The following is a 26731-nucleotide window of genomic DNA, read 5'->3' as shown; positions in this document are numbered from 1 at the left end:
GGACTTCCCCTCAATAATAGAAAAATAAAGACAAAGCTTAAAAATTTCCCACTAAAGTAAAAAAGACCCTTTCCGTGTTATGGTGGAAGGGTAAATTAATGAAAATCCGATATTGCTTTCCGGTTCCAAATGAAAATCCGGTTCGAATGAAAAAATCCGAATGAAAATCCGGTTGCTTATAAAATGTCCGATGTTTTCTATTTCTACTCTTACACTGAAGAAGACTGAGCAGTGGTCTCGGCTGAAGAATTTGGTTGCTTATAAAAAGTCCGATATTGCTTTATATTTCTACTCTTACCCTGAAGACGACTGAGCAGTGGTCTCGGCTGAAGAATTTGGCTGCTTACAAAAAGTCCGATATTGCTTTTTATTTCTGCTCTTACACTGGGGACGACTAAGCAGTGGTCCCGGCTGAAAAATTTCGGTTCATAAAAAAAAAAATCCGACATTGCTTTCCATTTATGTTCCTACACTGAGGACGGTTGAGCAGAGGTCTCGGCTGAAGAATTTGGCTGCTTATAAAAAGTCCGATATTGCTTTTTATTTCTGCTCTTACACTGGGGACGACTAAGCAGTGGTCCCGGCTGAAAAATTTCGGTTCATAAAAAAAAAAAAATCCGACATTGCTTTCCATTTATGTTCCTACACTGAGGACGGTTGAGCAGAGGTCTCGGCTGAAGAATTTGGCTGCTTATAAAAAGTCCGATATTGCTTTTTATTTCTGCTCTTACACTGAGGACGACTAAGCAGTGGTCTCGGCTGAAGAATTTCGTTGCTTATAAAAAAAATCCGATATTGCTTTCCATTTATGTTTCTACACTGAGGACGGTTGAGCAGAGGTCTCGGCTGAAGAGTTTGGTTGTTTGTTTTTTCATTTTCACTGGATGGAACAATCCTCGCGTGTCCATCTTTAGCCATATGTTATTCTCATATCATGAATATTTTGTGTGGTCTTGGAAATTATTTAAATAAATTTATGCGCTGCTAACTTGCAATGTGCGTTGGAAAAAGCACGTTGCCAACGTGATTTTGTATATTCGTCATAAAAAACTGTTTAAATTGTAAAACTGAGTATTTGATATTGGAAATTCTTTGGTTTAGTTCCGTAACGAAAATTGTTAACTTAAAGAAAAAAGAACAACATTAAATTACAAATTTCATTGATTTTGCTGATCACCGGTGATTTTTCAGCTGCATTGAATACTTTATATTTTGATGTATTGATGTCACCTATAGGCGTTTTCCTATAGATGTATGCTCCAAGTTATTTTTTTTTTTTTCCTGTTAAGTCATCCCTAATTCCAATGGTAACGGCCGGATTCAGTTGTGTGATTTTTTAGCCACATTCAGTTACACCCTGTTTAAGTTTCGAATATTTTATATTTTGATGTCTTGATGTCACCTATAGGCGTTATCTTGTAGATGTATGCTCCAAGGTTTTTTTTCCTGTTAATTAATTCCTAATTCCAATAGTAACGGCCGCATTCAGTTGTGTAATTTTTTAGTCGCATTCAGTTACAACCTGTTTAAGTTTTGAATATATTACATTTTGATGTCTTGATGTCACCTATGGGCGTTTTCCTATGATGTATGCTTCAAGCTAGTTTTTTTTTTCTTTTAAGTCATCCCTAATTCCAATAGTAACAAACCAAATTTATCTTGTCTGTTTTTATTGTGTCTTTGATTTATTTTTTCTCAAAAAATTTCTTGCTGAAGAGCAGAATATGTCAGTAACTGTTGGATAATATATGAATATTATAAAATACAATAATAATATTTAACAAGATATATTTTGCAATAAGATATAGTAAAAAAAATAAGATATAAAATAAAAATAATTCTATAATAATAGAATTATAATTGAAGCTTCAAAAAGCATAGATTAATGCCCAAATGTCTTCCATCCAAAGAGCCTTAAGATAAATATCGAAAGAGAGATTGAGAAAAAACTTAATCCCTGTGTTCCTTCATTCTGAGGACTATTTTTAGACCAAGTTTGTAATATGTATGAGAAGTCCATATCTCTTCTTATTGTAGTAATTTTTTAAGCTTAACAGAAGAGTTTGAATAAATATAGCTACCTGCACATAAGAGAGAGGTTGGGAGGTATCATGAGTCCCACCTGGATATTTCTTAGAGAAAAGTAACTTTGTTATAATAGACCATAACTTAGAAAAGAGAAAGCGTTTCTCGTTGCTTTATATTTTGAAAGAAGACCGGAAAGGAAATTTTGGATAAGAGCTCTTTTTAAATCTTTTAAAATAACAACTCTGGCTTTGAACATCTTCTGTTTTTTCCTTTTTATTAAGGTATCCTTGAGTAGTTATGCTAAGCTTTGCACGAGAAATCAAAAGAGAAGGGAATTCTATAAGTAAATATAAATGAAACTAAAAATAAGCAGTCAATATCCAAATCGTAGCAAGATCTCTTCACTGAGAGGGGGATAGAAAATATTCGTTATTAAATGACATTTTAAGGTTCAAAAAAACCCCCCGCTCTTTACGCTAAAGTTTGACTCTTTCTCTTAACTCTACATTTTAAAACAGTAAAAAACTTTAGGATAAAGAGCGGGGGGTTGAGAAGGAAAAGCCCCTTTCATATACGGAGTAATTTCTGTTCGTTTTAAGTTTTAATGTCGCTCCTTACTTTCATTTAAAAAAAACTTGTTTTTTTTATTTAATTTCTGAACGTTTTTGAATCAATGCATGTTTTGATTTTGACTCTCCGCGGAGGAATAAATAAAACGAAATTTGTATTTTTTTTTTTTTTTTTTGGCTAAATGGCTTTCTCATAATTTTGATCGAATGATTTTGAGAAAAGAAGAGCAGGGGAGGAAACCTAGTTGCCCTCCGATTTTCGGTTAATTAAAAAGGCAACTAGAACTTTTAATTTTTACGAATCTTTTTATAAGTAAAAGATATACGTAACTTATAGCTTACGTAAAGAACTTTAGCTTTACCTCATTAGCTTACGTAAAGAACTTTTGTATTCTAATGTTTTTATTACATATATGAAGGGGTTCGCCCCCTCGTCAGTACCTCGCTCTTTACACTAAAGCTTAAGTTTTGTCCCAATTCATTAAGAATGACCCCAAAAGCCGCAGAATAAATAGTTGAAATTACTAAAAATACTTTAGCGTAAAGAGCGAGGTATTAGGAGAAGGTGAGCCCCTCATATAGGTAATAATTTCTGTTCGTTTTAAGTTTTAATGCTGCTGCTTACTTCCAGCTGAAAAAAAAACTTTTTCATTTTTATTTTTTCATTGTTTTTTTTTAAGTAATGCTAGTAAATCCTGCGCTCCCTTCATGGAAATTTTCTTTCCCCCATGACAAATTCCTCGATGGAAAGTTCCCCCAGCATATCCCCCTCTTCTCAACCCCTGCCTCCAACCAAAAAATCCTCCTGAAAACGCCTGTCCACTTCCCAATAATCACGACTATATGTAAGCACTGGTCAAAGTTTTGAACTTGTAACCCCTCCCACGGGAACTGTGGGGGAGTATGCCGTCCCCAAAGACATAATTATAAGGTTTATCGACTATGCTGAATAAAATGGCTATCTCAGAATTTGGATCCGTTGACTTTGGTAAAATAATTAGCGTGGGAGGGGGCCTAGGTGCCCTCCAATTTTTTTGGTCACTTAAAAAGGGCACTAGAACTTTTCATTTCCGTTAGAATGAGCCCTCTCGCAACATTCTAGGACAACTGGGTCGATACGATCACCCCTGAAAAAAAAAATATAAAAATAAACACGCATCCGTGATCTGCCTTCTGGCAAAAAATATAAAATTCCACATTTTTGTAGATAGGAGCTTGAAACTTCTACAGTAGGGTTCTCTGATACGCTGAATCTGATGGTGTGATTTTCTATGACTTTTAGGGGGCGTTTCCCCCTGTTTTCTAAAATAACGCAAATTTTTTCAGGCTCGTAACTTTTGATGGGTAAGACTAAACTTGATGAAACTTATATATTTAAAATCAGCATTAAAATGCGATTCTTTTGATGTAGCTATTGGTGCCAAAATTTCATTTTTTAGAGTTTTGGTTACTATTGAGCCGGGTCGCTCCTTACTACAGTTCGTTACCACGAACTGTTTGATACCATCACTTATACCCTGAATCGTGAGCAAATCGGTTTTTTACCAGTCACTGATTTTGCGCCACTTGCTACAGCTGCTTGACCAGGTAGGCATCAGACTAATGGGAAAAATGTTACTGATCGGCAAATGGTCAGAGGTCTGGAACGAAGTTATAACTGTAGTTTTTAAGTCCGGTTTTATTTCGGGAGAGGAAAACATAAAATCAAGGGATGATGTGCTTCCTGTAGCAGCACGACAGTAAGTGATAGTAGTAGCGTCAACATTAAGGAGAGGGAGGCTATCTTTGGTAAGCAGGTGCTCTTGCACGCAAATTACATCATTTGTTTTGCATAGAGTTTGAATAATTGGCAGCTTTAGCTGGACACCACCGTTATTATTTCATGATGTGATTCGTAGCCCAGGATTCATTTTGACGGATGCATGAGTTTCTGTGCAACAGGGCACTTGTAATTATAACACGGGTGATCAGTCTGGAGCAAAGGGCACACTAGACATTTTTCAGGCAAGGAGAATCACATTTGCTGGAGTGTCCTTCTTGTCCACAGCGTTAACAACGGGTAGTAGCCTTACAGGCGGCAGGTATATGACCATACGCTGACAGTTATAGCAGCAGTGTGGGAGGGGCACGAATTCCTCCACATGAACCCGCTCATATTTGACGACAACAGGAGCCGATATGGCGACAGTGAGATCACCACGGCATGAAAATTGCAGCTTAAAAGACCTAGTACTGCCAATATGCGAGGCTTTGATGCAGTTGGTCACTAAAACACAAAGCTGATCTTCAGTAACGTTTTCAGGGACGAAGCGAGCTATTCCATAGAACATAGGAATTTTCAACTGGGGCTTTAGAGATTCGCCTTTGGCCTTAATAGAGTTAGCGATTGTGGATGCTGCATTTTTGTCACTGACGACAAAGCGCCATGTCTCTACCGGGTCTTATCTCGGCTATCGATATTTTCGAATCGCCACAAAGATTTTCTATAAACGCTCTACTCTCCTTGGGATCAAACAACTCTTTTGGTGGGTTTTTCAGGACGACGGCATAGGTCAGCTTTGGAGGTGGCTTCAGAGATGCTTCTGGAGTGGGCATGATGCTACGCTGCGTCTGGATAAAATTGTCCAATTTCAAGCACAGTTCATTAACTTTGCGGGTTAGGGTTGCACTCATCTCGCCGGGAATAACGTAAACTTCGTCAGGCTCGTAGATCACAAAACGCGGCAAAAGTATTTGGCGCTCGGCACACTTTTCTAGAATTTTCAGCATGTCATGACAGTTTTCCGATGATTTCTGCCTGTCACTAGGACGATTACTGCAGTTCGCGAAACCCCAACCCCAAAGTTTTTTCTTAGCTTCCATTATCTTTTCATTTTCGGAAAAATCCGAGGCAGCTTTCGCTATATCAACATTAATATTTCCAATCGCCCTCGCTCGAAACAGAAAATTCAGAATAGTGCACCATACCAGTTGATCATTATGCATCCTGAATGCAATTAAATATAATATATAAGCGAGGGAAGCGTAGTTTCTTGCTACCTGATCCCCGCACCACTCCCGGCAGGTACAACCGCCCTCGCGACAAAAAACTCCCTCTTCTGCTTGCTTATTAATAAAATTGAAATATATTCAAGTTCTTAAGTCCTTATATGAAAATCCACTACACAATTTAAATAGTCACTGAATTAATTCAAGCAGAAGTAGTGAGTTAATGAATATCTAAATCTAGGCCAAGTTCAAAGCAAACTAGATATCAATTTATAATCCTCTTAAAGTTCACTCAGGTTAAGAACTCACTTGGAATAAATTATGACCTCAACAAGGTGAATGCAGACAGGCGATAATATCCAATACCATCTAGGTATTATCTCATTGAACTCTGAATCAGATATAGAATTGTCTAGAACTCAGTATCTCTAGAATATGTAATTTGTGCTGAAATTCAATTATTGGGCCATAAGAAGACCAAAAGACAGATGACAAGTATCTGTTGACTTTTAGTGTAAATGTAAATTTGAACTTTTTTTAACATTAATAAGTTTCAATAACTGAAGTTGCCTTGGATTGTCAGCTGATACAGTGAGAGCAGTAGTCGCAGCCATCTCTGAACCGTCTGCAAGTTTTTCAATCGGACGGTTCCACGAAGGTGGTTTTTCTGTCGAAAGATTTCTTTAATATTTTGAAAAGTATGGAGTAAGAAAAAATAGAGGATAAACGTGTGAAAATCTTTATAAACGTGGAGAAAATATACCTTAAAAAAATGTGTTTTTAAAATTACTGTATTGTTTTAAAAATCTTTAAAACAATATCTATTAAAAACGTGGGAAATTATACCTTTAAAAATGGAACAGAATCAATTGGAATAATATTAGAAGTTTCTGGGTTTCTCGGATCATTTTGATAATTATAATTGTATTAACACTTGACGATAATAATAATAACCCGCTATCTGCTAGAGATTATTGTGGAACAAAGCAAAGAAAACAAAAAAAAAACTAAATATAAAGAAAAAAGAACTTTTTTCTCCTGTCACCTGTTCAGTATCGCTTCCATTTCTGTTTTGTAACAAGTGCTCAATCATTGCTTAATTTGGTTCGTGTTCCTCAACTTTCCAAGACGAGAATTTCTTTGCCTCTTGAAAATAAATGTTAGAATTGCCCATCTGATGCTGCATAAGAAGCTAACCTATGAATATTCTAGTGTTAATTTTCCACCTTTTATAAGAAGTGCATCTCTTGTTTTATGGGTCCTCCTCTGCAATTAGGTTTGATGTATTGGCGAGGTGAAACATTAAATTGGCATATTAAACGATGCAAGTAATTTTGTAGAGCGCCGCCGCTATTATGGCATTACCCTCCCATAAGCACATTTAACAGTGGCAATTTATTTTTTCCCAATGTTTGTCTGGTTTTGCTCATCGTTTTTGCAATTATTATGCCACGATATTTGAGGTTTGATTCTGCAGGAGCTGATTGGTTTCCAAGCGTGAAATTATCGCTTCTCGCCTCGTCGAAAATTAGAAACCCATACTTACTGATATAGATGGAAAGTTTGATGGATTAAATATCACTTTATTGTGGGCTCAGCATATTGAGTTGCTCACTAGCTCACTAGCTTTTTCACTTTCTCCTCTAATTTTTGTAAGTGTATGTGTGTTTATTTTTAGCCTCAGTTCCTAGAAAATAGTGGATTTATAGGATTATACGTGGACTTACCACGTATAATCCTATGCGTGGATTACACGATGAAAATGTGTGTTTATTTATAGCCTCAGTTCCAATAAAATACATATAGAATAGTGGTTGGATAGGATTATACATGGACTTACCACGTATAATCTTATGCGTGGATTACACGATGAAAATGTGTGTTTATTTTTAGCCCCAGTTGCAATAAAATACATATAGAATAGTGGACGTATAGGATTATACGTGGACTTACCATGTATAATCCTATGCGTGGATTACACGATGAAAATGTGTGTTCATTTTTAGCCCCAGTTGTAATAAAATACTTATAGAATAGTGAAGTAGCCCCATATAGAATAGTTTTAGCCCCAGTTGCAATAAAATACATATATAATAGTGGATGTATAGGATTATACGTGGACTTACCACGTATAATCCTATGCGTGGATTACACGATGAAAATGTGTGTTTATTTTTAGCCCCAGTTGCAATAAAATACATATAGAATAGTGAAAGTATAGGATTATACATGGACTTACCGCGTATAATCCTATGCGTGGATTACACGATAAAAATGTGTGTTTATTTTTAGCCCCAGTTGCATTTCGTAGTTTTCATCGAATGATTTTGAGAAAAAACAAGCGGGAGAGGAAGCCTAGTTGCCCTCCGATTTTTTGGTTTCTTAAAAAGGCAACTAGAACTTTAATTTTTTACGAATGTTTTTATTACTAAAAGATATACGTAACTTATAAATTAGCTTACGTAACGAACTTTTCTATTCTCATGTTTTTATTACACATATGAGGGGATTCACCCCCTCGTCAGTACCTTGCTCTTTACACTAAAGCTTAAATTTTGTCACAATTCATTAGGAATGACCCCTGAATCACAAAAGCCGTAGAATAAATAGTTGAAATTAATAAAAATACTTTAGCGTAAAGAGCAAGGTAGTAGGAGGAGGTGAACCCCTCATATGTGTAATAATTTCTGTTCGTTTTAAGTTTTAATGCTGCTCCTTACTTCCAGTTGGAAAAACTTTTTCATATTTATTTTTTCATTGTTTTTTTTTTCAAATAATACTAGAAAATCCTGTGCTCCCTTCATGAAATTTTTCTTCCCCCACAACAAATTCCTCCAAGGAAAGCTCCCCCAACATATCTCCCTCTTCTCAACCCCCCAACCTAAAAATCCCCCTGAAAACGTTGTACATTTCCAAATAACCATTACTATATGTAAGCACTGGTCAAAGTTTGTAACTTGTAGCCCCTCCCACGGGGGCTGTGTGGGAGTAAGTCTTCCCCAAAGACATAGTTTTAAGGTTTTTCGACCACGCTGAATAAAATGGCTATCTCAGAATCTTGATCCGTTGACTCTGGGAAAATAATTAGCGTGGGAGGGGGCCTTGGTGCCCTCCAATTTTTTGATCAATTAAAAAGGGCACTAGAACTTTTCATTTACGTTAGAATGAGCCCTCTCGCAACATTCTAGGACCACTGAGTCGATACAATCACCCCTGGGAAAAAAAAACAAATAAACACGCATCCGTGATCTGCCTTCTGGCAAAAAATACATAATTCCACATTTTTGTAGATAGGAGCTTGAAAATTCTAGAACAGGGTTCTCTGATGCGCTGAATCTGATGGTGTAATTTTCTTTAAGATTCTATGACTTTTAGGGGATGTTTCCCCCTATTTTCGAAAATAAGGCAAATTTTCTCAGGCTCGTAACTTTTGATAGGTAAGGCTAAACTTGATGAAATGTTAATATTTGTTTCTTGTAAGAAGGTAAAAGTAGATAAAATTATCTTTGTATTACCTAACGTGAAATCGTATTTCCCGAATAGGTTTCCCGTGCTGGCCTTAGATCTGGATTTGCAAGCAAAAATAAAAAAAAATAGTGCGAAGAACAGAGAACAGTGGGTTTGGATAAATATGAAATAAAAAAGATATTTGAAAAAGGAATATATATTTAAGAGCTCTGACTCATCTTTAATACACCATTTTCTTTCCTTTTTGTTAATTTTAGTCTTTTTTGTAATTTATTTTTGCCCCCTTCTTTAATTGTTGCTAACTTTCTTAATTTTCCAATTATTCTATTGCTCGATTAATTCTAATTTTTCTTCTTTTCTTTTATTCTTTATTTGACGTTTCCCGCTTGCTATCAATTATTACTTTTTTACCTTATACATGCCAGACTTCTGAGGTGTAGCTCTAATGAGTAGTTCTGGTTGAAGAGTGTATGTTTTTATGTTTATTCGTTTTCCGATGATGCATATGTTTTGCTGTTGCCTCCAGTCCCCCCTTGATGCGACAATGCACCCATGACCGTAGATTATCAGGAGAAGGCTCTTTAGAAAAATCATTGACAATTCTTACCTTTCTTTTAATATTAAAATATGTGTATATTTTATTTATATTTTTTATGTATATTTTTTAATAGTCCAAGGGGTTGGCGAAAAAGCTATTGTACGGAAATTTGAAATAGCGGATAGATATGTCATATTGAGCCGCATGCGATTTACAAAGTGTTGAGTCAGACAGAAACAGAGGGAAAAGAAAAAATATGTTCAACAAATGGAAGAAAAAAATTAGTTATTATTAAGCTTATGGAGTAAGCTTGCGATAGGCGAGATTGAACCGTTATTCCCACAGTCTAGGCACGGCCATATCCACTGCGCTGGCTCCGGAGATTTGAATTTTCTAAGAGTTGCTCACATTCTTTTGATAAGAGATTGGCTGATATATTGCCACTTTTAACATAGCCCTTAGCAGACCTAGGGCTATGTTTATATCAATTGACAATTCAAAAAACGAACGGTATTATCTAGGTCGAATGAGGAATCAGATGACGATGATATGTATAATCGAAGTGTTTAAATTTATACTACTGTCTAAACTTGGTATAAATGCTACTCTGCCACCACAACCCCCTCAATGCTTGACCCCTCAGTGCCTAGGTATGTCTTTTAGCTAACAACTACTAACAACTCCTTGCAGTAACAAGCTTCCTTGTTGTAAAAAATAAAATATATTTGCCCCTTCCCCTCCTTCTTTTTTTGTGAATTGACGTCCCTTTGTTTTTGTGAATGGACGTCTCTCTCTTTAATCAAATTTGTAATTCTTAAGAATTTTGATCCGTGTTTTGTTTATTGATATAGCAAATATATTGAATCTTACTTTTTTTTAGCCCTAGTTAAAACGGGAGCAAATTCTTGAATTTTTTTGTGCTCTATGAAGAAGTGGTTTATAATTCTGTTTTCATTAGTACTTTTTCTTTTTAATGCTATTGTTTTCAATTTTGGTTGCAGATTTCTTTAATTTTGGCTTCACTGAAGAAACATGGCATGCATATTGTGAGCGTCACAAGCGATTACGCGCTGAATCCGGTGTTGGTAACCTAAATTTACCGAGAATTTTTACTAACTTCCAACCCTCGACTATAGTTAACGAAAACTCCAAGTATAATACCATTGGTGTCATTAAACGATCTGCAATTCAAAGCTCTTTGCCCGTAAAAACCATTCCTACTTTAAACCCAGCGAAAATCGATGTTATTGGTGTGACATCTAGTTCGCGCCGAAGTGAAACAGAAATTCTTCCACCTGGCATTGGTGAGGAAGCAGTAGCAGCAGACAAAGTTCCAGATTTGTCAATCCCTCCTCCTGGAATAGGAATGGAAACAAAGTTCAATCCTTATGGATCTACAGATTATCCATTTTACGGGGGATATAATGAACCTGCTCAAATTAGTCAATGGTCTGGACAAGAGCCTTGGAGACCACCGCCTATGGGAGTTCCACCTCCTGTTAGAATGCAGCCTCCATCCATATCTTCCGGCATAAGACCTTCAGCTGATGATACTGAGGCGGTGACTCCTCCTCCACCTGGTGCAGATGAGAGGGAGACATCGTAAGTTATTTCGTTTCTATTCTCTTAGGTTTTTTGCACAATATGGGATCTAGGCAAGTACATGGGAAAGACTTAATTTCTGGGTGGGATCATGATTTGATGGAGGGGGGCAATGCGAAAAATTTTGAAAATTCCTCGGATTTTAAAGGAAAAGCGAGTCTTAAGCTCTTCCTCCCTTACTAAACGGATGTGGGGGTAGGTCAGCTTGTTTTCGTCTGGGTAAGCTACAGAGGCTTGTCTGAGAGGGGGGAGGCAATCGGTTATTAATTTGTTTGAATTATGGGAGTCAATGAATATAACTATTTGCTTCCAAGCATTAAAGTCGTGTATATATTTGTGTAAGGTATTAAACGGATACAATAGCTAAAGGAGGATAAAATAGTTTTCTTTAAAATATTTCATAATAATTTGGTTTTTCACCTTCATCAGAAACTGTCCAAGTAAATTCCCGTCAATTATGATACACTACTCAAATGTATGCATATTTAATGGCACGATTAAGTGTGACACCAAAGACGAAGAAAATTTATTGACGAATATTTAGCAAAACTTCCAAAAATATGTGAACGTGCGGATTATTTGACGTAAAAATCCATACTTATAAACATTTTCCCCCATGTCCCGAAAAAATGGTTCAGTTACACAAGGTCTTACATCTCGAATAGCCAAAACGTCAACAGTTTTTTGGAGTCTGAATAGTATTTGGCAAAATCCAAATATAAGCCGCCAACTAAAATGCCTATTTGTAACATGTCAGTGATCACCGTGCTTCTGTATGGAGTTGAGCTGCGAACAGTCGCACCTTTCCTCAACGCTGTCTATGTACTATGTATGATACTATGTATACTATGTATGTACTTTGTATGTCTATGTCTATGTATGAAAGATGCGAACAGTCGCAGAATCTTTCCTCAACGCTGTCTATGTAGCTTAGGCCAACCATCTTCAGCGGATCGAAGTTCTTCAACGGATCTTCGTTTTGCCACCACCTCCTCCTTTGTATACCATATGATGCCCCAGCACAGGTTTAGTTTTTATATGTGTATATGCGTGTATGTATGCATATATATTTCCTTATTATTTCATTGGAGTCTATTTTATCTACATATCTACATAATTAATTTATTCGATTCAATCTATTAGTCTATTTAGTTTTGTTTTCTATAGTTTTTTATTTTATTTATATTTTCCTTTCTTCTCCTTTTTGCTCGTCTCTCTGTGAGTAAGTGATTATTTTTTTTCTTCTCTGAGTAAGTGGCTAGTTCATTTTCCCCTTTTTTACAGGCCAAAGAGCCTTTTGGGAAATAGTAAAATGTAATATTGTATGTGTGTTTCGTGATGAATAAATCTTATCTTTGGCTTTGACCCTACCCTGCAAGGATAGGTGGAAAGACAAAGCCAACGAATTTCTAACCCACGCTTATATCCAGTGAAAGAAGCTGTGAGCCTGTCAAACGAGGTCAACCTAGAGGCTCTGGGTCTCATCGCCCTCTACGCCAGACCCCGGGCAAGAGCTGTAAGTCCAACTCCGAAAAAAGTACCCTTAAGTTTTTCTGCCCATCTATGAATGCAATGATTTGCTGTACTAACTTTTTGTTTCTTTATTATCCATAAAACGAATTATTTTGGTTGTTTTAATTTTTTTCCTTTTAGTCTCTTAATTTGTTCTTCCATTTCTCGTAAATTTGAGTACCAATTTTCCTCTTGTACACTCTGTTCAATCAGCTGATTTGAAACAACCTAAAAGTACCCAATCCAACTTTTTGAAACAATTTTAGGGTTCGAAGCACAAGGCCACCAAGATCACCTGACGACGAAGGAGATCGACGACGGCGAGAATATAGAGACAGAGCCCGAGAAAGAGACAAAGACAGGGACAGAGATCGTGATGATAAGGATAGGGAAAAGGAAAGTTATAGAGAACGAGACAAAGAAAGAGACAGGTACGAGATCTTTTTTCCATCTATAATTTTCTATATCTTGTTTCTATATTTGTATCTCGTATATATCTCGAGTAGTAAGCTGTACAGAAAGTGTGGTTCCATCCCGCTGTTTGGGACTAAAATGAGAGAAAAGATTTGATGACTAGGACATGTTCTGTGGTGGAAGGATGACAGATTACCAAAGGTTGTCCTTGTCGGCCAACCATCTAGGGCCAAGCGAAAAGCAAATTGTCCATGGTTGGGGGGGGGGATGTTATAAGGACATATTTAAGAGAAATGGGAACTCTCTTGCGAGGATGTAAAAAAAGAGGCTTTGAATAGATTGGGATGGAGGAGGAGGATGCATAATTGTGTTGGCCTCAGGTGGATTGGTGCTGCAGCGAGTTGTTAGTGGTAGCAGTAGCAGTAGTATTCCCTTATGTTGTACTGCCCTGGTATAGCATGTTTGGTAATATCTTTAGGTGTATTATTCCGTTTATTTTATTTTACTGTCATATGTTATTTCGTGAATTGCTATGAAGAAGTTACAAATAGTTAAGCACCATGGGCAGTGAAAATGGAATTTGATTTTTAAATTGGTCAAGTAGAAGTTTAAAAGAAATGTGTATGGTTTTTTTTATATATATATTAGGAAAAATCAGGAATTCGATTTATACGAAAAAGACCTGCTTACGCGGTTTTTGGTATTAGCGGCTGTCAAATGAACAAGACCTGCTTACGCGGTTTTTGGTAGTAGCGACTGTCAAATGAAAAAGACCTGCTTACGCCGTTTTTGTTAGTAGCGGCTGTCAAATGAAAAAGACCTGCTTACGCGGTTTTTGGTTGTAGCGGTTGTCAAATGAAAAAGACCTGCTTACGCGGTTTTTGGTAGTAGCGGCTGTCAAATGAAAAAGACCTGCTTACGCCGTTTTTGGTAGTAGCGGTTGTCAAATGAAAAAGACCTGCTTATGCGGTTTTTGGTAGTAGCGGCTGTCAAATGAAAAAGACCTGCTTACGCGGTTTTTGGTAATAGCGGATGTCAAATTAAAAAGACCTGCTTACGCCAATTTTGTTAGTAGCGGTTGTCAAATGAAAAAGACCTGCTTACGCGGTTTTTGGTAGTAGCGGCTGTCAAATGAAAAAGACCTGCTTACACCGTTTTTGTTAGTTGCGGCTGTCAAATGAAAAAGACCTGCTTACGCGGTTTTTGGTAGTAGCGGCTGTCAAATGAAAAAGACCTGCTTACACCGTTTTTGTTAGTTGCGGCTGTCAAATGAAAAAGACCTGCTTACGCGGTTTTTGGTAGTAGCGGTTGTCAAATGAAAAAGACCTGCTTACGCCGTTTTTGTTAATAGCGGTTGTCAATTGAAAAAGACCTGCTTACGCGGTTTTTGGTAGTAGCGGCTGTCAAATGAAAAAGACCTGCTTACGCGGTTTTTGGTAATAGCGGATGTCAAATTAAAAAGACCTGCTTACGCGGTATGTGGCAGTAGCGGATGTCAAATAAATAAACATTAGGCTTCCTTTCCTTTGAAAGTGGAGGTATTTTTGGGAGATTATTAATGTTTAACTTAACAATATTAATGAAATAAGTTGTCAAATTTGTAGGTGGATCATTTTTTAGTTTTATTTTGTCATGTTTTTTTGTAAATTGAGGTAGAGAAAGCTAAAAATCGCTAAGAGAGCCTGTATTATGTACATTTAGAGGTGCTCGGCACGGGTCGTGGTGCCAATTAGGAAGGGTTTTTATTGGAGAAGTCAGGGACCGAATTAAATCATTTCTAAAACCACACTCGCTATGCATGACAAAGCGAGAAAAAATAAATGGGTCAACGAAGAACAGCTACCTTATTAAATGATTGAATTAACAAAATGATACTTAAATAATAATTACGAAGTAAATCACCGTAGTTACATTTTTATCGTTGCTTAATAAATGACTAAAGGACTCTTCTATTATAGTTTTGCTTTCTAATGTTTGTGTTTATTTGTCTTTCTGTGGTCTTTCATCTGTATTTTTTTTAACTTCTGCCTGCATTGACAAAGACTAAGGGGAGCATTTGGTAGAAAATATGTTTTCTTCTGTTTCTTCACTGACTGATTTACTTCGTTTTTCTTTATTGTCGCACCTTTCCTCGCTTTAGTGGAATAATAAAGATTTTTACGATTTTGGAGTGAGTGAATTTATTGACTCAACTCAATACAACACGATAATAAAATGATGATCACCCTAACGGAGTGCAGAGGTTGTAACTCTTGGGGATAGAAAATATAAGGTTTGAACACATTGATATGATAAAAAGTAAATGAATAAATAAGATAATACCAGAAAACTAGAAAATGGAAGGCTAGAAGAAAAAAAATAATGCCAGGTTAGCAGTGCAAATAAACAGAAACATTAAAAAGACTATATAAAGAGCATGTATTCCATCATCAAAGCCTTTAACACGGGAATGATATTTTTATTTATATTCTTGTGGTAAATTATTTTTGTCATAGTTGTCAAAAGAAAAGGAAAAACTAGTAAAGTAAAAATTGAAATTCAGTGAATACTTTCTGTAAAATGTATCTAGTTAAGTTTCACTTTAGGAATTTCAAAAGACGAGAATTTAAACTTGCTATTAATTTCTGGGGAATATGAAAGATAAGTAAATAAAGTTTTGAAAATACTTCAACAATTAACCAAAGTCATAAGTTACGGAAAAAATACAACTATAAGCTTAGTTGTAAATAAATATCTTGAAATTATAAAATATCAATCGTTTATTGAAGTGTGTAAAACGACAGAAAGGTTATAGATAAGAGAATATTTGCATATTCCTGGTAAATTATCCGTCTCTTTAAGCCTTAAAAATTGTCTTAGCTATTTCCAATTGCTCATTAGCTTTAAATCTCGATACAAGTTTAATGTTGTTAGAATAACGACTTGATGAAAAATCGCTAAATTCAAAATCTTGGTAAAGAAGGAAATAGTTAAGAATGCATGTGTTGGTCACTGTTCTAAGATAGAACAAAAAACCTTACGATGATAGATTCCCTGTACCCAGCTAACTTGTAAAAGTGGAAACTGGTGCTAGTGTTGGCAACAAAGGATAACCAACGTCATCTAGTTTTCGCTAACACTTGGTGGTTTTTTAGGTTTGTAATCGTTGATTTACGTTACTAATGGCCAATATAAATCCTGACAGTATCTACATTGACAAGTATAGTACTGAGAGTTTTAAATTCGCTCCATTTTTGTCAATAGCTCGGTGCTGGGATGCTCACAAAGATCTTATTGATAAATTTTTCTCTATCCATTTAATAAAAAGGAAACTTAAATTTCATTTAGTTCAGGATTATTTTAAATTAAGCATCTTTTTAATAAGGCAAATATATTTGCATTAATTTATAATTTGTATTAATTTCTAGTATTAATTTATATTTAATAATATTGAAGTTTTCAATGTTTTCAATAGTATTGAAAGATCCTGGGCTACCTGCTACTTTCATATTATTGTTGTGTTATTGTATCTTTGCCGTCATGTTTATCTTTGTATTGTAGTGTAATTTCTTATTGTATCTTTGTCTAGACTTAGTTTTTAGAGCTTGTCTCCCTATGAGCCTATGTCATATATACACATGTATGTGTGATTAATAAATAATTTGAAATTTGAACTTCTCTTTTTTTTATGGGAAAAATTGCATTGTATGGATGCCCAAAACAACAAAATTGATTATTTTTTATGGGTTGCCAGTGGTGCAGATCCATTGCAATAAGCTTTTCGAACGCAGGGTTAGTTAAAAGTGAATGACTGCATCCTGGGTTGCCACCCTTAGTGATTTATAACTATTTCTACTGAATTTTTGTATTGCTTAAAAAAATTACTAGATCAACTCATAAATCACTATATTATTGAAAATCACTACATGAACCAAAAAATCACTAAAACCTTTTTTTTTTCTTAACTGGTGGCAACCCTGACTGTGTCTCCCATGGTTAATCTTGATATTTTTCAGGGATCGGGAGAGAGATCGAGAGCGTGAACGTGAAAGAGATCGAGATCGGCATCGCGACCGGGATGGTGATCGTGAACGAGAGAAAGAAAGAGAACGGCGTGAGCGGAAAGAACGAAGAAGAAGAGAACGATCTTCAAGTAGAAGCCCAACACGGCATAAGAAAAGCAAAAAGACGAAACGTCATTCTGATTCTGAATAATCTTTTATTTGCGATGTTATCTTGTCTATTATATCACTTTCTAAACTTTATACTAGAAGTAAAGATCGTATACTAGAAGTAAAGAAGTAATTAAGCTCAAAATTTCCCAAATAATTAAACTAGGGTTTAAGCTGTATTCTAAGAGCGGAAATACGTTTTGTAAATGATGAAAAAAAGCCGTTGAAGACCATTTTAGAATTCTATATACATTCCCAAATTACTTCAAGTCAAAATCCATTTTGACTTTTGTTTTATTAAAAAATATGTAATCCTGTAATCTTAAATTTACATGAATGCTAACTAAGGGCGTATCCAGAATCATTGTTGGGGGGGGGGGTCAGAAAGGCTTTAGAAAACGCATCCAAAAAAATTATATGCGTTTTTGTTGTGGTTTTACGAGTTGAACAAACATTTCATGAGAGTAGAGGAAGGGTCACTTGTTCATTTGGGTATGAATTGTGGCAATTATGTTTATAAAACTTTTACGCATTACCGAACAGTATAAGAAGCTGATAACGGAGAAAATCTAGTTCGTTCTGGAAGCGAACAAAGCAAATAAAAAAATGGCATCTAATGCTTCCTAGAAAAATCAAGAAATCAGTTATAAAAGTTTATATATAAATTTTCGGGGATTATATTATATCCTTTACATTAAGGCATCCCGTTTTTCCGCTATATTCTACTAAATATATAGCAACTTATCTATTAAGATGGAGCAGTAGGCAAATTTGTGGACATTTGAGGTGTTTTCCAGACATTACTGAAAACATTTCGTCAGTGAGGTGATTTGGGGTGATTGATGCACAACATTGCCAGTTTCTGAAAAACACTAGGGCATAAAAATGTGGTTTTAGAGGCTTCAGGTACATTCCCAAATAGGCACTTGAATGGGTGTTATCCCAGTTTTATAGGACCACTGGATCAACGTAATCACCCCTGAGGAAAAAACAACAAATAAACACGCAGCCGTGATCTTTCTTCTCGGAAAAAAAGTTTTATGCCCTATTGAGGTGTTTTCCAGACATTACAGAAGACATTTCGTCAGCGAGGTGATTTGGGGTGATTGATGCACAACGTCGCCAGTTTCTGAAACACACTAGGTCTCAGATTATAGAATCTTTATAACGCTCATTTTATTTCTAAAGAGTAGAAAAAACTAATTAAAGAGAAAAAATCAGAGCTCTTGAAACTAAGAAACCATCAATGCTATTTAGCACTCTCCGCTCAAATTGTTTGTATGGCCAAACTATTTAGAATTCATTGGGTGGTCTTTCCGTAGCATGTGGAGCTTGGATAAAAAATATGAATAAACAACAGGAAACTAAAAGCATACACCGACTTTCATGAAAATTTTAGAAAAAAATTTGACTTCTTCTGTTTTGTGCCGGAGATAGATATGTTCAGATTTAATGAAACTTGCATCATTCGAAAGTGTGAATTTTTCTTCTTTTTTTGAACAAACGAAGTAGAATATTCTTTTTAAAATTCAGGAAATGGCAGTTCCTAAAAATCATCCAGTAAACCTGCTATGTAAGCGTTAAAAATTAGCCCAAAGGAAATGGCTTTTGAGCAGTTTCAAAGACCACCTTTTGCCTCTTTCTCTCACTGTAAAAGTCTAAAATTACTGCGTCATGGGCACTTTCTTTAAACTGGTCTAAATTATCTTTAAACTGGGATTATCTGTAAGAGGTCAAGCTCTTTTTATGTCGTTTTCAAAAACCAAGTGAATTTTGTAGTTTAACTCCGGAAAATCGAGTTGCGTTACCAATCGAGAAACCGACGCAATGTCACAATTGTCAAGGCTTCGGTCATTTTACTAGAGATTGTTCTAATCCAACTAAATGCAGCAAATTTACCGGTAATCATAACAACTGTTACAGGAGCTGTCAGGCAAAGTCCTTTGCCTCAGCCAACTGCAGTGGTAGTCATCGAATCATTAGTCTGTCGTGTTCAGAGGTCAAGAAACACCTATCTGTTTGAGGGCCTGATGTTAGAAAAGAGTGTAAAAACCGTGTGTGTCATTATGGGTCCTAGTGAAATAGTTTCTTTTTTTTTTTTAGAATAGTAATGGCGCCCGGGAGAAAATAAGAACTCTTGAGGACCTATTATTTAAGCATGATATTGTCTGTTTAGCCGAACACTTGCTCAATGTGGATAATTCTCCGATGCTAGAAATTTCATCTGACTATTTATGAGACCTGCTAAAACTACTACTAGTAGTTCATTTAATTGGCCTTTGGGTCTAGTTTAAATGCTTTAAGGTATTGGCAAGACGTTTGTTGTTTTTCTTCCTCTTATTCCAAACAAAGTGAGTCCTTAGCTTCTTCTGTGTTCTGGTGCAGACGGAAAACTAAAGCTACTTCACTTTTGTGGCGCATGCTGGCTTAAACTACTATTACTAGTTCATTTAATTGGCCTCTTGGTCTAGTTTAAATGCTGTAAGGTATTGGCAAGACGTTTGTTGTTTTTCTTCCTCTTTCCCCAAACAAAGTGAGTCCTTAGCTTCTTCTGTGTTCTGCTGCAAACGGAAAAATAAAGCTACTTCACTATTGTGGCACATGCTGGCTTAAACTATTACTACTAGTTCAATTATTTGGCCTCTTGGTCTAGTTTAAATGCTGTAAGGTATTGGCAAGACGTTTGTTGTTTTTCTTCCTCTTTCCCCAAACAAAGTGAGTCCTTAGCTTCTTCTGTGTTCTGCTGCAGACGGAAAACAAGAGCTTCTTCACTATGGTAGCACATGCTGCCTTAAAAGGTATGATTGTGTTTCATTGATCACAACGACAGGTGTCATGAAAACACAGACACGGGGGGAAGCAAACACTACGGTTTGTTGAATAGCAAGAGATTAACAGAGAATAATTTACATTACTAACTCGATTGAGAATGAAAGAATTACCCTCAATGACGATTTACGTGAGGACCTTGGTTTTAAAAGTAATATAATTAAAGCTGAAATTTTCAGTGGAAAGGATCATGTGATTTATGCAAACTATGCACCCAGCTTCTCCTCAGACAGTTGTGTATTTCCATCTAGTGGCTTATTAGTTGCTATAAATAAGAAGTTTAGATGTAGTTGTTTTGAATCTACAGATCTATCCCTTGCAGTTGGTTTAGGTAGTATTGTTGTTGTATGTGTTTATTTGCCAACTAATTATCAAAATTCTTACTCTAGCCGACAATATGCGTCAGCTTGTACCTCCCTGTCAAAATTACTGCATAAAGTTAACTCATGAAATAAATAGCCTGTCATATGTGGTGACTTCAATTCAGACCTAAAAGATGCGCTGCATCTTTTATGAAGTTGCTCCTGTCTTCAATGCCAAGCGACATTTGTTTGTTTTCAAAGTCCAAGTCTTTCTCTTACGTTCACTATTCTGTTTCCACTTCCGACCTTGATTTTGTTATCTCGAAAGCAACCTCCAAACCTTTGTTGGCTACTTTTCTTGGGGAAAAATGGAAGTATCTACAGTCAGTGAATACTTAAAACGCCGAAAGGTCCCAATGACTTGTAATTAACAGTTGCGTTGTATGTGGCATCTTTGTAGGTTATTATTCGGTGAGAGTTTTTAGGCCTTGAAGATTTTGATGGCGCTGTTCTTCTAACGTAATATTTCTTTCATCTTCACTTTCATTTTTGACTTGTTCACATTCCCACTATCATTCATCTTCTAACAGAACAATTTTTTCTTCTTCACTCTCATTTTTGACAAGTTCTGATACTGGCTTTCGCGTCTCACTGCTAATATCCAAACTGCTAAATATCAAAAACCATTAACCATTTGATACAGATTTTTTTGAGGCAAATTCTTATTAGCTATCAAATAAACACAAAGTTGAAACAATATAGAAATTCTTTTCAAGACAGTGGAAATCAATTCAGTGGAATTTTTTTGTTATGGAAGGGCAGTATGGTCTTCGTCGCTTATTATTAGCTATATTTCTTATTATTATATTATTATTCTTATATTATATTTCTTATATTATTTCTTATTAGCTATATAGTAATAATATATATTATTATTATTATTATATTATTATTATTATTATTTATATTATTATTTCTTATATTATATTTCTTATATTATTTCTTATTAGCTATATAGTAATAAATGGTTTTCTGGTAGTGTAAATACCCATCAATAAGTACTGGGTGGAGGGGATAACTTCGAAATTCCAAAGCGCGAAACCCATAAAATATTAGATTCTTAGAATTTGCTTGACCAAAAAATTATGTGTAATCTGAAAAAAAGAAAGAGAAAAAACCAATTGAAACTAATAAAAGTAATAGACAACGACGTAAATGTTACGAAAGAAAAGAAATACTACCTATCAAATATCTTACCATATCCTAAAACAAAAGCTCACGTTGTAATATCATCCAAAGAAGATTAATCAGTTAGTTCAGCTATTTTGCCAAGTCCTAATTCTTCAAAACTGACTTTAAGTTTATAGTACGAAAAATAGCATATAGAAATCTAGAATTCGATGTAAAAATAGAAAATATGTGTCACGAAAAATATTTGACTAAGATTATATCTAAAATAATCTTATTGACATTTATAGTTTTTTTTTAATATCTTATTATCTTATCGTGATGGTAATTCTTCTTGTTCTTCTAATGATTCAGGGTTATCCGTAAACTCAGAAAATTGACCCTAGACTTTTTTCCTGATTTTTAGAAGCATAGGTGGCTTACAGCTGTAATTTGAAATTTTGCAAAATGTAGATTTTCTTTATATTGCGGGAGTTGCAAAGCAACTTCAATTGATAGGAGTGCTAGTTACAAATTTATTTAGGGTTTACAGCACTTGTATATGAAGTATTTGGTAGCTCTTTAAATTTAATTTACACATAATTTATTTAGTCTTTGAAAGACATCATTTCTTTGAATGTCTATACTTGCTACGCAATTCAATCAGATATTTCTGACAAATATGAATAAATTGGTCTTTTCAGGGAGAGCTAAAAGAAAAGTAAGATGCTTGGTTTATGAAAAGGGGAATTGTTTTTCGTATTGTACATGCACATAGTTTATAACCATAGTATTTGCATAAGTTTTGATGTGATCCTGATCTGTGAGGATAAATCCAATTGCTAAAAGAGCTGATGAATATTTTACTTAGTACCAGTAGACTATCAAGAGCTCACTTCAAATCCTACCTTTCTGTACATTGTACGATCATGGGATTCTTTACGGTTTACATATATATATATATATATATATATATATATATATATATATATATATATATATATATATTAGGATACTCATTTTAATAGGTAGTATTTCTTCCTTTCATTTCTAATTTTTAAGTAAGTTGTAGTAGGAATTTTGAAGCAATAAAGTCGAGTGTTGCCAACTACGCTTGTAACTTAATTTTTAAGCAATCGCATAGTACGCTAAACAATATAGTTTTTATTCCATTTTTGACAGTGGCTTAATTTCGAGAGAATTTACGTGGTTGGTCAAAATACCTTTTTTAATATCTAGGAGAATCGAAATTGTATATTTTTTATTTTTTCAGCGAAAATGCCAAAAAATGGGGCAGTGTAGGGGACAGGGATCCCCTTACCCCCTCCTCCCCACAATTAACGATGTCTACCTCAATATTTTGGTGAACATTTGTAATGGCCAGTCCTGTCAGTCTATAGTCCTGTCAGTTGTTCTTCGTTAGTATTTCCTCTTCTATTCATCCTAAAATATTCAAATAATGACCAAAATCGTCAAAAAATAGGAACTCTAATAAAGATGCATGTAAGTACGTGCTTCAAACTAAGTATATGAGTTGAAATACTCCTTAAAAAACAAATGGTTATGTGTTTGTTATCTGTGTATTTGATAGGCATAGATTGGTGATTTAAATTCTCAGGGGTTTAAAGCTGTGGAGATTTCTAAATAATTTTTTTTTTAATTTTGATATTTTCAGATATTCAATTCAAACGTTTATTCAATTCAAATCTTGATATTTCCGTTGAGCACAAAAATAAAAATTTGAAATTTAACTCTGATTTAGCATTAAGTAAGAGAATTTTCATGTAAAAATTTTGATTTACATACAACTAGTTGTGGAAATGTGATTGGATGGCATGTATCAAAATAAGTATGAAAATCCTCAATGGTATATATAGCACTTTGGACAATTTTATGGAAAAATATATGCAATCCCTATACAAAAACATAACTATAGTTTGTGACTGGTTGGTATTGAGAAGGTGAGAAATTCTGAAGTAATATTGCAGTTGCATTCTGTTTCCGTGGTTAACTCAAGTTGTATGAATTTATTCTTTTTATCATTTGTTTTTTTATTTTAAATTTGTGAAGGAAATCAACGCCGTTCCACTGATTCAAACCGAGAATTCAGTGACCCATCTATATCAGCTAGGTAAAAAAAAATAAACGTATAGTTATTTGCCTTCTTTTACAAATAATTTTACGGATATTTATTCTTCTTAAATGATTAATCATTTAATCTCCAACCTTTGATGGAGTATTTTGCCTCATATACTTAGTTTTAAATATACAGTTATACAAACCTTTATTAAAGTTTAAACTTACGCATTTACTTACAATTATACAAATCCCCTAAAAATCAACAATGTTTTAAAAACCACCCTGCTTAGCAAATGAAACCCAAAAAACCAAAACAGACAACCATAAAAAGTAGTGATACCAATTTCTTCGCCTCAGTGCCATAGCAAGACTCGAAAAAAAATTTTGACAGTAAAAATAATTAAATATTTTGCTTTTCAGCCCCGTTGTGACAGCACAATCCGCAAATATCATTTCGACGGCCTAAAAAAGTTGCGATTTTACATTTCCCCTCCTTGTTATTAAGATATGAAGATTTTCACCTCCCAGTCGGCTTTTGTGGTAAAATGGACAGATTCCCTTAATAAACCTAAATTTATTAAATATTTTTTGGCAGTATGAGTCATTAGTAAAATCTAACAGAGACCGCACAAAGTAACTAAAACCTTGTTTCAAACTTGTTTGCAAAAGAAACTGTCTTAAAAATTAAAAACTTATTAAAAACTTAGTAATTGGTATTAAAACCAATTACAAAAAAAACTTTCTTTCCAACCCAAACTAGTGCAAGCGGACACATCCATAAATCCATCACTAAAGGGAGCGCGCGTCCCCCGCCCCCTGGATCTGCCACTGGTGTCACCTGCAAATAGAAGATCATTAGTATAAATAAAAAATAAAATATAATTATAAAAAAATTATAATAAGATAATTTTTTTTTTAAATTGAAACTGATATCACGAAAACTTTTTGAATTAGGCAGTTTTCTATCGACATATACCGCAATTTTACGTCAGCACAGGTATGATTTCATCATTTCTAGTCTTTTCCCTCTTGTGCCTGAATTTTCAATTTTGTCAGAAAGAATTTCATGGTTAAGTGTGTCAAATTCTTTTTTTAATGTCATGGAAAATAGAAACCACAAATCATAATCTAAACAATCATTTATTTCTAATAGAAGAGCTGCAACAGCGTGTTCTTTCAAACTGCTTGCTCTAAATCCAAACTGGTATTGGGTAAAAAAAAAAGTTTATTTTATCCAAATAATTACAAACCCTTTCTTGTAAAAATTTTTCAAACACTTTAAAAATGGAGATAAAACTGCAATAGGACGATAATTATTTATATCAATTTTATCACTTTTTTTATGTATCGGAATTTTCCGGGTAATATTCTGAAAGTAAAACAGTTCAAAATAGGGATGATACCTTTTTTATTGACAGTGAATAGATATAAATTATTTAACTGGATATTTCGAACACATATACAGTGTTCATCATCAGCAGTAAAACTAAAAGACATGAATAAATATAAACAAAATGTATACCTAATAAACTAATTACATATAGTTTATTGCTCTTATTTTTTTCAATGCAACAGCGGAGGCAAATCTCTTTGACCTTTTCGGTTCCGATTCATTAGAATTATCTGAGATATTACGTGGACAGGGGTCATAGCTCTTAGGTGAGGTGATATTTACTTTATTTGACGTCAGTAAATTATCATAAATTGAGTTCAATTCACCTGTATCTCTGTTTATGGAATCATTCTTGAATAGAATTTTTTTAATTTCGATTGTTTCCCTGAAAATTTGCTTTAAACCTTGGTCCCTAGAAATCAAAGAAACATTTTCAAACAAAATAAAACGATTTGGAAAATTAAAATATGTTCCGAGAGGGCCGACGTGAAATCTTCAGGTTTGGTATTTTGCTTTAAAGATGATGAAATAGAATTATGATGTTGTAGCAATCTCGTTTTTAAACTCAGGTTAGTACGTCCCACATAAGAGCTTCCACAAGTACATGGGATTTTATAAACCCCACTTTGTTGCTCTACTGAAGTCCGATCATTTCCAGAATTTAAAAAAGTAGCCAAAGTATTACTATCTCTTAAAGCTACCTTTAAGCCATTATTTTGTAAAAATCTTTTTAAGTTTTTCACTCAAACCTGGAACATATGGTAGAGAACAAAACATATCTTTCTTTTCTGTTGTTTCCAGAATATCGTCAGAAAATTCTAGAAATTTTTTCCTTCTTTTCGAAAAAGTCTGGTCAATTAACCAACCTGGATAATGGTTACTTATTGAAATCTCTCTTAAAAACAATAATTCCTCTTCAATGAATTTTGGAGAACAAATTCTAAAACTGCGGTCAGTTAAGGATATGGCTAAACCAATTTTTACTTGGCGAGCATGACCGGAGAAAAACGACAAAAATCTGTTATTGTTAGTAGGTTTTCTGTAAATCTTAAAATCCAGACTTTTTTCATTTTTTGAAAGAAGGACATCCAGAAAAGGAAGTTTATTTATCCTCTTCTAATTCTATTGTAAATTTTAAATCCCATCCCCAAAAATTACTATGTTCTAAAAAACTTTGTAATTCCTCCACCCCATAATTCCATACTGAAATTATGTCATCCATATATCTCCTCCAAAATTTATGTTTTAAAAATTATGAATCTAACGCTATTGTTTCAATATTTTCTACAAAACAATTTGCTAATAAAGGACTTAAAGGGGCCCCCATGGGTAAACCATTTACTTGTTCGAAAAAACACCCTCTGAATTGAAAAAAATAAGAGAACATGTTGCACAACCTAACTAAATTCATAATTACACCGACTTTCAAAGCTGTTTCACCACTAATTAAGTCCAAATTTCTTAGTATCTTTCTCTCAAGAAGAATTTCTGCGGCTTTTACATCAATGCTCGTATACATTGACACTATGTCGAAACTTGAAATTATAGAATTTGAAGAAATCTCAACTTCTTTTAGTTTTTTTTTACAAGTTCTGACGAATTCTTAATGTAAGAAATTTATGAAGACATGAGTGGTTTACACAATGACACTAGCCACTTACTCAGAGCACTTGTTGGTGACTTGTTACTCG

The 26731-nt window shown here is 34.7% G+C and overlaps 1 protein-coding gene across 1 annotated transcript in view; it reads left to right on the top strand.

Moving 5' to 3' along the window:
• LOC136025837 (pre-mRNA 3'-end-processing factor FIP1-like) overlaps positions 1-17363 on the top strand; it is a 59344-nt gene extending 41981 nt beyond the window's left edge. The window contains exons 5-7 of the mRNA XM_065701843.1: positions 10593-11193; positions 12972-13136; positions 17115-17363. Coding sequence (XP_065557915.1) covers positions 10593-11193; positions 12972-13136; positions 17115-17313 — 965 coding nt within the window. The 3' untranslated portion in view covers positions 17314-17363. The remainder of the gene's footprint in view (positions 1-10592; positions 11194-12971; positions 13137-17114) is intronic.
• Positions 17364-26731: the final 9368 nt, after the last annotated feature.

The sequence above is a fragment of the Artemia franciscana genome, chromosome 1 (assembly GCF_032884065.1).
Source record: "Artemia franciscana chromosome 1, ASM3288406v1, whole genome shotgun sequence".
In the NCBI taxonomy this organism is placed as follows: Eukaryota; Metazoa; Arthropoda; class Branchiopoda; order Anostraca; family Artemiidae; genus Artemia; species Artemia franciscana.
Note: the sequence above shows the minus strand (reverse complement) of the source record. Positions and strands in the feature narration are given on the sequence as shown.